Source organism: Rhinoraja longicauda, chromosome 16, assembly GCF_053455715.1.
Source record: "Rhinoraja longicauda isolate Sanriku21f chromosome 16, sRhiLon1.1, whole genome shotgun sequence".
In the NCBI taxonomy this organism is placed as follows: Eukaryota; Metazoa; Chordata; class Chondrichthyes; order Rajiformes; family Arhynchobatidae; genus Rhinoraja; species Rhinoraja longicauda.
Window position 1 is genome coordinate 6,429,305 of NC_135968.1, and position 16,690 is coordinate 6,445,994.

Here is a 16,690-nt window from a genome sequence, read left to right on the forward strand (position 1 = left end):
TAGTGTTGGTTTGCGGGGATCGCTGGTCGGTGCGGGCTCGGTGGGCCGAAGCGCCCGTCTCCATGCTGTATCTCGAAACTAAAGCTAAACTAAACCACTGCTCACCTCTGAAGCTAGATTGTGACATGATTTCAGGCCAATGTCTCTGACATTCCTTACAGCCCCCAGGAAGACATCAAGAACGGAGTCACAAAGCAAAGGGCATTTTGTCTTCTGTTTTGCAAACAACACCAGACACCAATAAACATCGAAAGGGAAACAAAAGAATGTAATGCTCAAAATCGGGAAATATAAATATGAATGCTGGAGATAACTGGAGACAGAATGTCTCCTGAATGGAGGTGAATGCTGGAGACAAGTTAGGAAATGGGGAAGTACAAACCAAGTTAGGAAATGGGGAAGTACAAAGAGATCTGGGTGTCCTTGGTCATCAGTCATTTAAAGTTAGCATGCAGGTACAGCAGGCAGTGAAGAAAGATAATGGCATGTTGGCCTTTATGATAAGAGGAGTTGAATATAGGAGCAAAGAAGTCCTCTGCAGTTGTACAGGGCCCTAGTGAGACCGCACCTGGAGTACTGTGTGCAGTTTTGGTCGCCAAATTTGAGGAAGGACATTCTTGCTATTGAGGGCGTGCAGCGTAGGTTCACTCGGTTAAATCCCGGAATGGCGGGACTTTTGTATGTTGAAAGACTGGAGCGACTAGGCTTGTATACGCTGGAATTTAGAAGGATGAGGGGGATCTTATCGAAACATATAAGATTATGATGGGATTGAACACGTTAGAGGCAGGATGTTCCCAAAGTTGGGGGGGGGGGGGGGGGTCCAGAACCAGAGGCCACAGTTTAAGAATAAGGGGGAGGCCATTTAGAACGGAGATGAGAGTTGTAAATCTGTGGAGTTCTCTGCCTCGGAAGGCAGTGGAGGCCAATTCTCTGAATGCTTTCAAGAGAAAGCTGGATAGAGCTCTTAAAGATAGCGGGGTTAAGGGGTATGGTGAGAAGGCAGGAACGGGGTACTGATTGTGAATGATCAGCCATGATCACGTTGAATGGCGGTGCTGGCTCGAAGGGCTGAATGGCCTACCCCTTGCACCTATTGTCTATTGTCTATTTTCTATAACACTCTGGAACAGTAACTGTCATTTTTCTCCCTCTATTATTGCTGAGTATCCACAATACTTTCTAATTTTTAATCCCTTGGCCATCACGCATTCAATCAATCTAAAAGCAGTTGTCTTTAAATTGCGACTTCTGCATTTGTCATCGTAAAAACTCATAACAGCCCCATCCCACCTTATCCCAACTCTGGCCACAGAGACCACACTTAGAAATTTACATGGCGGAGGTCGACTCCAAATCAGCGTGTTTGTTTCCCAGGGCTGTGGAAGTGACCTGACTCCTGAGCACAAGTTGTTCAGCGATGGGAAGGAGATGAGAAATATGGCGATACTGGACACAGCCTGGAATGTGCTCTAACGGAGTCTCGGAATTTTTTCATGACAATGAGTTCCCATTCTCGCACAGGCTGCCTGGGAAAGTACAGGAACAGGGGGAAATTCTCCATTGCACTCCTCATTCTTTCTGAACAATGGGACGGAACAGAGGGCAAAGCTGTCGTGAGATGACCGAGAACAATTGGTGAAAGTGTCAAGTCAAGCTTATTTGTCACATACACATACACGATGTGCAGTGAAATGAAAGTGGCAAAGGCTGCGGATTGTGCAAAAAAAATTACAATTACAGCATATAAATTAAAATTAATACAGAAAAAAAAAATGTAGTCCCTGGAGTTATAATAGTTAACAGTCCTGATGGCCTGTGGGAAGAAACTCTGTCTCATCCTCTCCGTTTTCACAGCATGGCAGCGGAGGCGTTTGCCTGACCGTAGCAGCTGGAACAGTCCGTTGCTGGGGTGGTAGGGGTCCCCCATAATCTTGCTTGCTCTTGATCTGCACCTTACTGACCCATTTATTTCCAGTGGCGTGTACATCCTTGGATGTTGAGCCCTTCTAAAGTCCACAATCAGCTTCTTAGTTTTTGTGACATTCAAGAGGAGGCTGCTGTCCTGACACCAGAGTGCCAGATCAGCCACCTCCTCCCGGTAGGCCTTCTCATCGTTGTCGGAGATCCGGCCCACCACCACAGTGTCTTCAGCAAACTTAATGATGGAGTTGGAGCTGAACCTGGCCACACAGTCATGTGTGTACAGGGAGTACAGTAGGGGGCTAAGGACACAACCCTGGGGGGATCCTGTGTTCAGGGTGAGGGGGCTGGATGTGTGTTCCCCCATCCTGACCACTTGGGGCCTGGCGGTGAGAAAGTCCAGGACCCAGGCACACAGAGGGGTGCTTAGCCCCAGTTCCAGCAGCTTCTCAGCCAGTCTGGTGGGGACCATGGTATTGAAAGCTGAACTAAAGTTCATGAACAGCATCCTCACATAGCCCCCCCTTCTGGCTGTCCAGATGAGAGAGAGCGGTGTGCAGAACCTGGGAGACCGCATCATCCGTGGACCTGTTCGGACGGTGGCAGAGTGGACATTCGAAATGCTTTCATCGAGTTACGGTCCTGAGTCAAATTCTCCAGGAAACACAGTGATCCTTTGCTGCTGATCCTTTGTCCGTGACAAACCGTGTCCCCGGGCGGCACGGTGGCGCAGCGGGAGAGCTGCTGCTTCACAGCGCCGGTGACTAGGGTTCGATCCCGACGACGGGTGCTGTCTGTGTGGTGTTTGTAAGCTCTCCCTGTGGCGGCGTGGGTATTCTCCAAGATCCTAGATAGAGCTCTGAAGGATAGCGGAGTCAGGGGGTATGGGGAGAAGGCAGGAACGGGGTACTGATTGAGAATGATCAGCCATAATCACATTGAATGGTGGTGCTGGCTCAAAGGGCCGAATGGCCTCCTCCTGCACCTATTGTCTATTGTCTATCCTCGGTTCCCACCCACACTCCAAAGACGGACAGGTTTGTAGCTCAATTGGCTTGGTATCAATGTACAACTGTCGCCAGTGTGTGTAGGATAGTGCTAATTTGTGGGGATCGCTGGTCGGTGCTGAAGAGCCTGTTTCCAAGCTGTATCTTAAAATTTTAGGAGATTCAGAGATTGTGCAGACATTTGGAAAGGAAACATTTTGGGGGATATGGGCCCAATGCAGGCAAATGGGACAAGTATAGATGGGGCATCTTGGTCGGCGTGGGTGAGTTGGGCCTCTTTCCATGCTGTCTCGATAAATATTCTTGCTTGGCCCATATCACAATGCAGAGAAACCTTACTGATGAACACCAGGAAACGTGGACACAAAGTGCTGGGGTAACTTGGCAGGTCAGGCAGCATGTCTGGAAAACATGGATAGGTAACAATTCAAGTTAGGACCCTTCTTCAGACTCCCTGTGCAAATCCCCTGTACAAATCCCCTGTACAAAATAAAAGTCCGAAGAAGGGCCCTTATAGAAACTTACAAAATTCTTAAGGGGTCGGGCAGGCTAGATGCAGGAAGATTGTTCCCGATGTTGGGGAAGTCCAGAACAAGGGGTCATAGTTTAAGGATAAGGGGGAAGTCTTTTAGGACCGAGATGAGAAAGTTTTTTTTCACACAGAGAGTGGTGAATCTGTGGAATTCTCTGCCACAGAAGGTAGTTGAGGCCAGTTCATTAGCTATATTTAAGAGGGAGTTAGATGTGGCCCTTGTGGCTAAAGGGATGAGGGGGTATGGAGAGAAGGCAGGTACGGGATACTGAGTTGGATGATCAGCCATGATCATATTGAATGGCGGTGCAGGCTCGAAGGGCCGAATGGCCTACTCCTGCACCCATTTTTTATGTTTCTATGTTTCCACCCGAAACGTCTCCGTTCTATGTTCACCAGAGATGCTGCATGACCCGCTGAGTTACTGCAGCACTTTGTATCTTTTTTTTGTCAACCAGCATCTAAAGTTCCTTGTTTCTATCATGAAACATGGGTTGCCTTTTCAAAACATGCAGAATTATTGTAGGGTGGGTGTGTCTGAGGAGATTCGAATTGGGTGTCATAGTCTCAAAATAAAAGATACCGGTGGAACAGCAGTGGACAGATACAGCGTACAGATACAGGATAAAGGAAATAACTTACAGTGCAACATAAAGTTCAGTAAAGTCCAACTAAAGATAATCCACTGGTCCCCGAGGTTCTTGTGTATAGTCTTTCCGCTGACTGGATCGCATGCGACAAAAACTTTTCACTTTACCTCGGTACACGTGACACTAAACTAACCTAAACTAAAATAATAAGCTAAACTAAACCAAACAGTTCTGGTTTGAGGCTTGAAGCTCCAAGCTGTGTCAATACAAGCGGAAGAAGGTGTTCAATCGTAACGTCTGATTAAAGATAGTCTGAGGGTCTCTAGTGAGGTGGATGGTAGGTTAGGACCGCTCTCTAGTTGTTGGTCGGATGGTTCGGGTGCCTGGTGACAGTTTGTAAGAAACTGTCCCCGAATTTGGAGGTGTGCGTTTTCGCACTTCTGTACATCTTGCCTGATGGGAGAGGGGAGAAGAGGGAGTGACAAGCGGGGAGACTCAGTCCTTGATTATGCTGCTGGCCATGCCGAGGCAGCGGTGAAGTGCATATGGAATCAATGGACGGGAAGTTAGAAACATAGAAAAATAGTTGCTGGAGTAGGCCGTTCGGCCCTTCGAGCCATTCGATATGATCATGGCTGATCATCTACAATCAGTGCCCCATTCCTGCTTTATCCCGTACGATTGTGCGATGGTCTGGGCTACGCCCACAGCTCTCTGCATTGTGGAGTGTGTATTGCACTTCTGCAATTCTGCCACTAGGATGGCACTCTCTGTAGAACAAGAACAGGGTGTGCCAGTTTGCGCCTTTTAATTACTAACTCGACCAAGTGGACCCGTTGGGCCCAAAGCTCTCCTGCATTGGTGCAGCACCCTCTCCTCCCACCCTCCCCCTCCCCCCTCCCCTCACCCCTCCCCCTCCCCTCACCCCTCCCCCCTCCCCTCCTCCCCTCCCCTCCACCCCTCCCCTTCCCTCCTCTCCCTCCTCCATACCCCCTTCTCTCCCCCTCCCCCTTCTCTCCCCCCTCCCCTCCCTCCCTCCTCCCCCTCCCCTTCCCTCCTCCCCCTCCCTCCTCCCCTCCCTCCTGCCCTCCCCCCTCCCTCCTGCCCTCCCCCCCTCTCTCCTGCCCTCCCCCCCTCCCTCCTGCCCTCCCCCCTCCCTCCTGCCCTCCCCCCTCCCTCCTGCCCTCCCCCCTCCCTCCTGCCCTCCCCTCCCCCTTCCACACTCCCTCCCTCCCCCTCCCTCCCTCCTCCTCCCCTGCACCCCATCCATCCCCCTCAACCCCCCCTTATCCTCCCTCTCCCCCCTCCCTCCCTTCCACCCTCCACCACCCTCCCTCCCTCCCTAGGAGGTAGAATGTGAATAACTTTGTGAATAACTTTAAAAATATAACACCGATTTCAATAAAACTTCTTCCATTAGCACCAAAGGGACGACGGTGAGTAAGGTGGCCCAAAATTGTCGCGCTATCATGTACCATTGTGGCTGTAGTTCAGGAACAAACAAACAAACAAACAAACAAACGAGAGTTTTAGTATATAGATTGAAGGAACACTTGACTGATATTGGGAGATCTGATAGAGCGATTTCTCCGGGCTTTCGGTTGCACATTCATTCTTCCAAAGCCTGTGAGTATGCTGGCTCTTTCTGGGAATGTTTTGCTGTGCTGGGATACCTCAGGCGTGGCATCAGTGGCAACACGCCAGCACTGGTTGTGCCAGGCACTCAAACAGGGGCTTGTTACTGTGGACTTGGAGGCCAGGACTCAAGTGCTCACTTCCCACACGCTCTTCAGGGACATCACATCCTGTGCAGAGCCCTCTGACCAACAATGCTTTAATGAGCTCAGGATTCCGAAGCCCATCGATGGGCCAATGGTTCAGTGGTGCTTTTATTGTCATGTGTACAAAGTGTAAAACGCACAGTGGAATTCCTTTCATACAAACACTCTAGTCGAGTATTGCCATGCCTAAGCATGGTGGCGCAGCCGTAGAGTTGCTGCCTTACAGCGCCGGAGACCCGGGTTCAATCCTGGCTAGTGGTGCTTGTCCTTACGGAGTTTGTACGTTCTCTCCGTGACCTGCGTGGGTTTTTCCCGGGGGCTCCAGTTTCCTTCCACACTCCAAAGACGCACAGGTTTGTAGGTCAATTGTCTTGGTGTAATTATAAAGTCCCTAGTGTGTGTGTGTAGGACAGTGTTAATGTGCGGGGATCACTGGTCGGCGCGGACTGGGTGGGCCTATTTCTGCGCCGTATCTCTAAACTAAACTAAACTAAACAGTCCCCCCCCCCCCATTCCCCATTAGCAAGTCTACAGAAATAGTCTACTGAGCCCACATGTAAGAGGCACCATGTTTTGGCGCCATTTTCAAAGTCCGGTTTGCTCTAGTTTTCATGAGCGGTGCGTGATAGACAATAGACAATAGGTGCAGGAGGAGGCCATGCAGCCCTTCGAGCCAGCACCACCATTCAATGTGATCATGGCTGATCTTTCTCAATCAGTACCCCGTTCCTGCCTTCTCCCCATACCCCCTGACTCCGCTATCTTTAAGAGCTCTATCTAGCTCTCTCTTGGCAGAGAATTCCACAGATTCACAACTCACTGACTGAAAAAGTTTTTCCTCATCTCAGTTCCACATAGCGTACCCCTTATTCTTAAACTGTGGCCCCTTGTTCTGGACTCCCCCAACATTGGGAACATGTTTCCTGCCTCTAACGTGTCCAACCCCTTAATAATCTTATACGTTTCGTCCTCTCATCCTTCTAAATTCCAGTGTATACAAGCCTAGTCGCTCCAGTCTTTCAACATATGACAGGCGCATCTGTAGACGTTGGTGAGAGTTGCTGAGGGCATGCCGGCCGTCCTGAGCAAAGATAATAGAGCAGAGCAAGATAGGCCACTTGACCCTAAAAACCGTAGAGTGTCACGGCGCCATTTTAGTAGGCAGAAACTTGCAGAAACATATAAAAAGAAAAATAATAAAAATCTGCGAATTGATAGATGAGATATATTCAGCATTTTTATGGTATCATGGCACATACTGTTCCCCCAAAACACTGATTACACTGCGAGAGGCATAACGGACGGCGGATTTTGCCTACTAAAATGGCAGACGTTACGCTCTGTTGCGTACTACACTTCAGTAGAGGCGATTTCAACGGAGTGGTTCATCTTGCTCCTCTAGTATCTTTGGTCCTGAGCCTTCTCAGGACGTAGCGGCATCGGTGTGCTTTCTCCAAGCCTGCAGAAGAGGGACACAAATTACTCAGCGGGTCGGGCAGCATCTCTGGAGAGAAGGAATAGGTGACGTTTCGGCTCAAGCCCCAATCTGATCAAGTGTCTCGACCCGAAAGATCATTTTCTTTTCTCCAGAAATGCTGCCTGACCCGCTGAGTTCATAGAAACATAGAAACATAGAAAATAGGTGCAGGAGTAGGCCATTCGGCCCTTCGAGCCTGCCCCGCCATGCAATATGATCATGGCTGATCATCCAACTCAGTATCCCGTACCTGCCTTCTCTCCATACCCCCCTGATCCCTTTAGCCACAAGGGCCACATCTAACTCCCTCTTAAATATAGCCAATGAACTGGCCTCAACTACCTTCTGTGGCAGAGAATTCCACAGATTCACCACTCTCTGTGTGAAAAAAAACGTTCTCATCTCGGTCCTAAAAGACTTCCCCCTTATCCTTAAACTGTGACCCCTTGTTCTGGACTTCCCCAACATCGGGAACAATCTTCCTGCATCTAACCTGTCGAACCCCCTTAAGAATTTTGTACGTTTTTATAAGATCCCCCCTCAATCTTCTAAATTCCAGCGAGTACAAGCCGAGTCTATCCAGTCCTGCCATCCCAGGAATCAATCTGGTGAACCTTCTCTGTACTCCCTCTATGACAAGAATGTCTTTCCTCCGATTAGGAGACCAAAACTGTACGCAATACTCCAGGTGTGTTCTCACCAATGCCCTGTACAACTGCAGCAGAACCTCCCTGCTCCTATACTCAAATCCCCTTGCTATGAATGCCAACATACCATTCGCTTTCTTCACTGCCTGCTGCACCTGCATGCCTACTTTCAATGACTGGTGTACCACGACACCCCAGGTCTCGTTACACCTCCCCTTTTCCTAATCGGCCTCCAGCATTTGTGTCTATCTTCGGTGTAAACCAGCATCTGCAGTTCCTTCTTACACAGATTCATCTGATGCAGGAGCAAATAATGAAGGTGAACAAGCCCTGACAATAACTGCCCCCGTGCTCCATTTTGTAACAGCCAATATTACCTTCCCTTCAGGCAAACCAGGATAAGACAGTCGACCGGAGTTCAGGCCTGGGATATCTGGAGCATATCTGCCAGTTGATTGAAACTATCGGGCACCTCCAGGAGCAGAACAAACAGCTCCAGAAGCACGTGTGGGTCATGGAGAAAATCCTGAAGGTGAACAAGTTGAAAGAGGTAAGAAAGCTGTGATGTAGATCAAGTCAAGAGCATTTAATTGCCTTGTGTACCTCCCCTTCCCCCTCCCCCTCCCTCTCTCTCTCTCTCCCCCTCCCTCTCCCCCTCCCTCTCCCCCTCTCTCTCCCCCTCCTCTCTCCCCCTCTCTGCGCTCTCTCTCTCCCCTTCTCTCTCTCCCCTCTCTCTCCCCCTCTATCTCTCCCCTCTCTCCCCCTCTTTCTCTCCCCTCCTCTCTCCCCCTCCTCTCTCCCCCTCCTCTCTCCCCCTCCTCTCTCCCCCTCCTCTCTCCCCCCTCCACTCTCCCCCCCTCCTCTCTCTCCCCCCTCTCTCTCTTCCATCTCTCTCTCCCCCTCCTCTCTCCCCCTCCTCTCTCCCCCCTCCACTCTCCCCCCCTCTCTCTCCCCCCTCTCTCTCCCCACCCTCTCTCTCCCCACCCTCTCTCTCCCCACCCTCTCTCCCCCCTCTCCCCCCCTTCACTCCCCCCTCTCCCTCCCCCTCTCTCTCCCCCTCCCTCTCCCCCCCCTCCCCCCTCTCTCTCCTCCCTCCCTCTCCCCCCTCCCTCTTCCCCCTCCCTCTCCCCCCTCCCTCTCCCCCCTCCCTCTCCCCCCTCCCTCTCCCCCCTCCCTCTCTCTCCCCCTCCCTCTCCCCCTCCCTCTCCCCCCTCTCTCTCCCCTCTCCCCCTCTCTCCCTCCCCTCCCTCTCCCCTCCCTCTCCCCCCTCCCTCTCCCCCCTCCCTCTCCCCCCTCCCTCTCCCCCCTCTCTCTCCCCCTCTCTCCCTCCCCTCTCTCCCCCTCTCTCTCTCCCCCTCTCTCTACCCCCTCTTTCTACCCCTCCCTCTACCCCTCCCTCTCCCCCTCTCTCTTCCCTCTCCCTCCTCTCTCTCCCCCATCTCTCCCCCTCTCTCTCTCCCCCTCTCTCTCTCCCCCTCTCTCTCCCCCTCTCTCTGCCCCTCTCTCTCCCCCCTCTCTCTCCCCCTCTCTCTCCCCCTCTCCCTCCACCCCCTCTCTCTCCCCCTCTCTCTCCCCGCTCTCTCTCCCCTCCTCTCTCCCCCCCTCTCTCTCTCCCCCTCTCTCTCCCCCCCTCTCCTCCCCTCCTCTCCCTCCCTCCTCTCCCTCCCCTCTCTCCCCCTCTCTCTCTCCCCTCCCTATCCCCCTATCCCCTCTCCCCTTCGCCCCCTCTCCCCCTTCCTCCTGTCTCTGTGCCCTTGTGACACCTGCATGTGTCTCTGGCACAGTTTCTATCTGCGGGCAGTGATCTATTTGTCCACTGCAGTCAGCTAGAAGACCCCTGGAGCTTCCTGTTGAACTGAGTGTCACTCATTTCCTAAGCTGCTTTGCTCCGGGGAGAAAGGAAATCCTTTGAATTTTTGCAGCATCTATTTGATGCCAAGGAACCACTAAATGAGAACAATGTGTAAATTCCTTGGCTTCCCTTCTCTCCAGTTTTATACTCAGCCTTTCCTCTCCCAATACATGACCTTGAGAATCTTTAAACTTGGAACAACATTTTTGTAATTGTAACAGGCTTCAAAATCGCTAACCAATTGCTACCTCACTCTCCCCAGCCGGCTACTCCGACTAATCAGTCAGAATAGATTAGTTTGGTTTAGAGATACACTGTGGAAACAGGCCGTACGGCCCACCGAGTTTGCACCGACTATCGATCCCCGTTTACTAACACTATCCTACACAGACTGGGGACAATTTACGTGGGAAAGAACTGCAGATGCTGATTTAAATCGAAGGTAGACCCAAAATGCTGGAGTAACTCAGCGGGACAGGCAGCATCTCTGGAGAAAAGGAATGGGTGACATTTCGGGTCAAGACCCTTCTTCAGTCTGAAACGTCACCCGTTCCTGCAGCATTCCAGCATTTTGTGTCTAGGGACGATTTACATTTATATCAATTAACCTACAAACCTGTATGTCTTTGGGAGGGTGGGAGGTAACCGAAAATCACGGAGAAAAATCCACGCGGTCACATGGAGAACGTACAAACTCCGTACAGACTGCACCCGTAGTCGGTCTCTGGAACTGAAAGCGCTGTAAGGCAGCAACTCTACCGTTGCGCCACCATGCCAGTACAGACATTGGGAGGTCATGTTGCAGTTGTATAAGACGTTGGTGAGGCCGCATTTAGAGTATTATATATGTTCAGTTCTGGGCTCCATGCTATAGGAAAGATGTTGTCAAGCTGGAAAGGGGACAGACAAGATTTACGAGGAGGTTGCCAGGACTAGAGGATCTGAGCTGTAGGGAGAGGTTGAGTAGGCTTGGACTCTATTCCCTAGAGCGCAGGAGGATGAGGTGTGATCTTATAGAGGTGGATCAAATCATGAGAGGAATAGATCGGGTCGCTGCCCAGAGTACGATAATCGAGGACCAGAGGGCATAGGTTTAAGGTGAAGGGGAAAAGATTTAATAGGAATCTGAGGGGTAACTTTTTTTTACACAAAGGGTGGTGGGTGTATGGAACAAGCTGCCAGAGGAGGTAGTTGAGGCTGGGATTAATCCAACATTTAAGAAACAGATAGGCAGGTACATGGATAGGACAGGTTTGGAGGGATATGGACCTAAAGCAGGCAGGCGGGACTAGTGTAGGTGGAGCCTATTGGCCGGTGTGGGCGGGTTGGGCCGAAGGGCCCGTTTCCACACTGTATCACTCTATGACTCTATGATTTTAGGCAACCCCAATGTCACGGCTCTTCAGGCTATGGAAGTATGCCCCGTTTGCCCTAAATTTTGCCTGAATTCACAAAACATTTGAAAGACGGGATAAGATTTGCTCTCAAATTTAGACAAAACAAAATGTATTATTTTTCAACTTGTTAATCTCTGCCACCTAATCCCATTGACCTGCCCTTCTCCCCTTAACCCTGCCCAACACTGACAATCTTTCTTCCTTTGCTCAGGAGTTTTTCTTGAACCATTGTTCCTGTGGGGCCGCTGGTGTGTATCATACCCTCAGCAACCTTCCCGGTCTGCACAGCGACTCATCTCGTCCCCACAGCTGCCAGAGAAGCCCACTTATACTGGAGTCCACTGCACAGAACCTGAGATGCCAAGGTTGGTATCAACAACATTACAGATAATTTGTTGTTCGACCTGACGTTTCCGTTTCGGTTTGGGCGAAGGCAAGAGGGTGCAGTGTGCAGAGGGAGACGAGTGTGTGTTCTTCGTAGACAGCCCCTTGGTGTTCAGGATGACTGGCTACCTCTCCACCTCTGTGAGTTCCCAGCTGGTACTCGAGAAGGCTCTGTGCGCTCCTTTCACGGATTTAAGGTGTTCAATACCTTTTCCACAATCTCCTCCATTTTGGGACAATGACAGGTTGGCACGATGGCACAGCGGTAGAGTTGCTACCTCACAGCGCCAGAGGCCCGGATTCAATCCCGACCACGGATGCTGTCCGCACAGAGTTTGTACATGACTGTGTGGGTTTTCTCCGGGTGTTCGGCTTTCCACACTCATTCCAAAGACATACATGCACGTTTGTAGGTTTATTAGCTTCGGTAAGAATTGTAAATTGTCAATAGACAATAAACAATAGACAATAGGTGCAGGAGGAGGCCATTCGGCCCTTCGAGCCAGCACCGCCATTCAACGTGATCATGGCTGATCATTCTCAATCAGTACCCCGTTCCTGCCTTCTCCCCATACCCCCTGACTCCGCTATCCTTAAGAGCTCTATCTAGCTCTCTCTTGAATGCATTCAGAGAATTGGCCTCCACTGCCTTCTGAGGCAGAGAATTCCAGAGATTCACAACTCTCTGACTGAAAAAGTTTTCCTCATCTCAGTTCTAAATGGCCTTATTCTTATTCTTAAACTGTGGCCCCTTGTTCTGGACTCCCCCAACATTAGGAACATGTTTCCTGCCTCTAACGTGTCAAACTTCTTCGTAATCATACGTTTCGATAAGATCCCGAGTTTGTAGGATAGTGCCTGTGTACGGGGATCGCTGGTCGGCGCGGATTCTGTGGGCTAAAGGGCCTCTTTCTGTGCCATGTTTCGCTAAAACTAAAAGACAGGCCAGGGTTTTGCCACCAGCCACTGAGGATATTTTCCAAGATGACTGAGAATATCCTTATGGAATCTCTTGCCGTGATGGAGTTCAGAGTCGACTGCTTTGTTTGGGAGTCTAGTACGATACGATACGATAGAACTTTTTCATCCCAGGAGGGAAATTGATCTGCCAACAGTCATGAAAGGCTGGAGCGATTGGGCTTGTATACACTGGAATTTAGAAGGATGAGGGGGGATCTTATTGAAACATATAAGATAATTAGTGGATTGGACACATTGGAGGCAGGAAACATGTTCCCAATGTTGGGGGAGTCCAGAACAAGGGGCCACAGTTTAAGAATAAGGGGTAGGCCATTTAGAACGGAGATGAGGAAGAACTTTTTCAGTCAGAGAGTGGTGAAGGTGTGGAATTCTCTGCCTCAGAAGGCAGTGGAGGCCAGTTCGTTGGATGCTTTCAAGAGAGAGCTGGATAGAGCTCTTAAGGATAGCGGAGTGAGGGGGTATGGGGAGAAGGCAGGAACGGGGTACTGATTGAGAGTGATCAGCCATGATCGCATTGAATGGCGGTGCTGGCTCGAAGGGCTGAATGGCCTACTCCTGCACCTATTGTCTATTGTCTATTGAAACACAAGATACATGAAACATAAACTTAAAGTGATGAGTGGAAAGGACTGGGGATGTGTGAAGATTGGGGAGGAGGGGCGGGGGGGTCAGTCTACCCCACGACAGAAGGGGGAGGGGTTGTACAGTTTGATACAACTGTGCCCAGTTGAACTTAATCAGAGCATTAGATAGACACAAAAAGCTGGAGTAACTCAGCGGGTCAGACAGCATCTCTGGAGAAAAGGAATAGGTGATGTTTCGGGTCGAGACCCTTCTTCACACAGAGAGTTATTCTATTCCTTTTCTCCAGAGATGCTGTCTGACCCGCTGAGTTACTCCAGCTTTTTGTGTCCATCTTTGGTTTAAACCAGCATCTGCAGTTCCTTCCTACACATGACCATGCATTGTTTGAAAGATGTGATTGGCTTGCAAAAAAGGTCTTTAACAGCTGTTTCTAAAATGCTCCCAACGAAAATTGGCTTTTTACTTTTTTAACTTTTGGAGGTACAATGCGGAAACAGGCCTTTCGGCCCAACGTGTCCGTGCCGACCAGCAATCACCTCATACACTTGCCCTATCCAACACACCAGGGACCATTTTCAATTTTAGCGACGCCAATTAACCTACTAACCTGTACGTCTTTGGAGTGTGGGAGGAAACTGGAGCATCCGGGTGGAAACCCTCTCCTGACTCGAAATGTCACCTTTCCATTTTCTCCAGAGATGCTGCCTTACCCGCTGTGTTACTCCAGCACTTTATGTCAATCTTTGGCTGAGAGTATTGCTGCTTATTTTTCTGTGGAGCAAACCAGGGCAAGCTGACCAAGTATCAACAGGGCAGTGCATCTGAGACACAGTAGTCATTATATCATAACCTTGAGAATAGGTGTAGAGGGGGATCTAGATCACTCTGAAGGGGCGGCATAGTGACGTAACAGTAGAGTTGCTGCCTGACAGCCAGGGCTGTGGAGTCGAAATCCAAAACACCCGACTCCGCCTCCAACTCCGACTCCTTGATTTCTTGTGTACCTGAATCCGATTCCGACTCCATCAGCACCAAAATTACTCCGACTCCACGACTCCAAATCCGACTCCACAGCCCTGCTTACAGCGGCAGAGACCTGAATTCATTCCAGACTACGGGTGCTGTCTGTGCTGAGTTCGCACGTTCTCCCCGTGACCATTGTGGGTTTTCTCCGATTTCCTCCCACACTCCAAAGACGAACGGGTTTGTAGGTTAATTGACTTTGGTGACATTGTAGATTGTCCATACTGTACACAACAGGATAATAATAATAATAATAATACATTACATTTATATAGCGCTTTTCATATACTCAAAGACGCTTTACAGGGATTTAGAGAACATAGGGAAGTGAATAAATAGATAAATAAGTAAACGAACAGAGAAAGGAGACAGAAGGTGGGGTGACCTTCAGTGGTTGAAGGCAGTACTGAATAGGTGAGACTTCAGTGATGTTTTGAATGTGGTGAGTGTGGAGGAGTCTCTGACGGTTTGAGGTAGTGAGTTCCATAGGGTGGGAGCAGCGATGGAGAAAGCCCTGTCCCCCCAGGATCTGAGTTTGGTCCGGATGTGGGGGGATAGGAGATTGGCAGTAGCAGAGCGGAGGGTGCAGGTGGGAGTGTGCCTGTGGAGGAGGTCGGTCAGGTAGGATGGGGCCAGGTTATGGAGGGCTTTGTAGGTCATGAGGAGGATTTTGTACTGGATTCTCTGGGGGATGGGGAGCCAGTGGAGTTTGTAAAGGACGGGGGTGATATGGTCGTGATAAGGATAGTGTTCGTGTGCGGGGATCACTGGTTGGTGCGGACTCGGTGGGCTGAAAGGCCCGTTTCCGCGTTGTACCTCTAAAGTCTAAAGCCTTTACCTAAAAACAGTCGGTTGGAGCAGGGCCAATTGCAATGGAATGAGAACAAACCTGGCCTGAGTAAATTGGAATCAAAGCAGGCAAAGCTGTAATTGAATTATGAAAGGCCTTTAAAGTTGGCGTGTTTCAGCTCGAGTGTGGGTGCATTCCAACGAGGGAAAAGGTTCGGCAAATTAAATCCACAGCTTCCTGAACGATCAAACAGCGAGAGAATAAAACAGAACAATAAAAGAAACGCTTAGAACATGGAGCAGTACAGCGGAGGAACAGGCCCTTCGGCCCATCATGTTCGTGCCGAACATGAATCCAAGTTAAACTCATCTCTTCCACCTGCACGTGATTCACATCCATTCCCCGATTCTTGCAATTGAGGGAGTGCAGTGTAGGTTCACCAGGTTAATTCCCGGGATGGCGGGACTGACATACGATGAAAGAATGGGTCAACTGGGGCTTGCATTCACTAGAATTTAGGATGAGAGGGGATCTTAGAGAAACATGTAAAATTCTTAAGTGATTGGACAGGCTAGATGCAGGAAAAATGTTCCCCATGTTGGGGAAGGCCAGAACCAGAACCATATTCTTATTCGTAGTTTAAGAATAAGGGGTAGGCCATTTAGAACTGAGATGAGGAAAAACTTTTTCACCCAGAGAGTTGTGAATCTGTGGAATTCTCTGCCACAGAAGGCAGTGGAGGCCAATTTTTTTCAAGAGAGAGTCAGATTTAGCTCTTGGGGCTAACAGAATCAAGGGATATGGGGGAAAAAGCAGGAACGGGGTACTGATTTTGGATGATCAGCCATGATCATAATGAATGGCGGTGCTGGCTCAACGGGTCGAATGACCTACTCCTGCACCTATTTTTCTATGTTTCTCTGTTATCCGTAAGCTTATCTAAAAGCTTCTTGAATGCCAGTTTATGTCCCATTGATGCAAATGAGAGTGTGGATGTTCAAGGGAAAATAAGAATGGAAATAAGATGGTAAAGGGGGAGCACAAGAAAATAATAGCCAAGAGTCGAGAGTGATTTATTGTCATGTGTCCCAGACAGAACAATGAAATTCTTATTTGCAGCAGCACGACAGAATTTTTTTAACGTAGTTAGACAATAGGTGCAGGAGTAGGCCATTTGGCCCTTCGAGCCAGCACCGCCATTCAATGTGATCATGGCTGATCATTCTCAATCAGTACCCCATTCCTGCCTTCTCCCCGTACCCCCTGACTCCGCTATCCTTAAGAGCTCTATCAAGCTCTCTCTTGAATGCATTCAGAGAATTGGCCTCCACTGCCTTCTGAGGCAGAGAATTCCACAGATTTACAACTCTCTGACTGAAAAAGTATTTCCTCATCTCCTTTCTAAATGGCCTACCCCTTATTCTTAAACTGTAGCCCCTGGTTCTGGACTCTCCCAACATTGGGAACATGTTTCCTGCCTCTAATGTGTCCAACCCCTTAATAATCTTGTATGTTTCGATAAGATCCCCTCTCATCCTTCTAAATTCCAGTGTATACAAGCCTAGCCGCTCCAGTCTTTCAACATAGGACAGTCCCGCCATTCCAGGAATTAACCTAGTAAACCTATGCTGCACGCCCTCAATAGCAAGAATATCCTTCCTCAAATTTGGAGACCAAAACTGCACACAGTACTCCAGGTGCGGTCTCACTAGGGCCCTGTA

The 16,690-nt window shown here is 49.7% G+C and overlaps 1 protein-coding gene across 2 annotated transcripts in view; it reads left to right on the forward strand.

Moving 5' to 3' along the window:
* LOC144600868 (uncharacterized) overlaps positions 1 to 16,690 on the forward strand; it is a 52,481-nt gene that overhangs the window by 21,041 nt on the left and 14,750 nt on the right. For both annotated transcript variants that reach the window (XM_078412750.1, XM_078412749.1), the window contains exons 3-4: positions 8,346 to 8,507; positions 11,418 to 11,571. In XM_078412750.1, the coding sequence (XP_078268876.1) occupies positions 8,346 to 8,507; positions 11,418 to 11,571 (316 nt within the window). The remainder of the gene's footprint in view (positions 1 to 8,345; positions 8,508 to 11,417; positions 11,572 to 16,690) is intronic.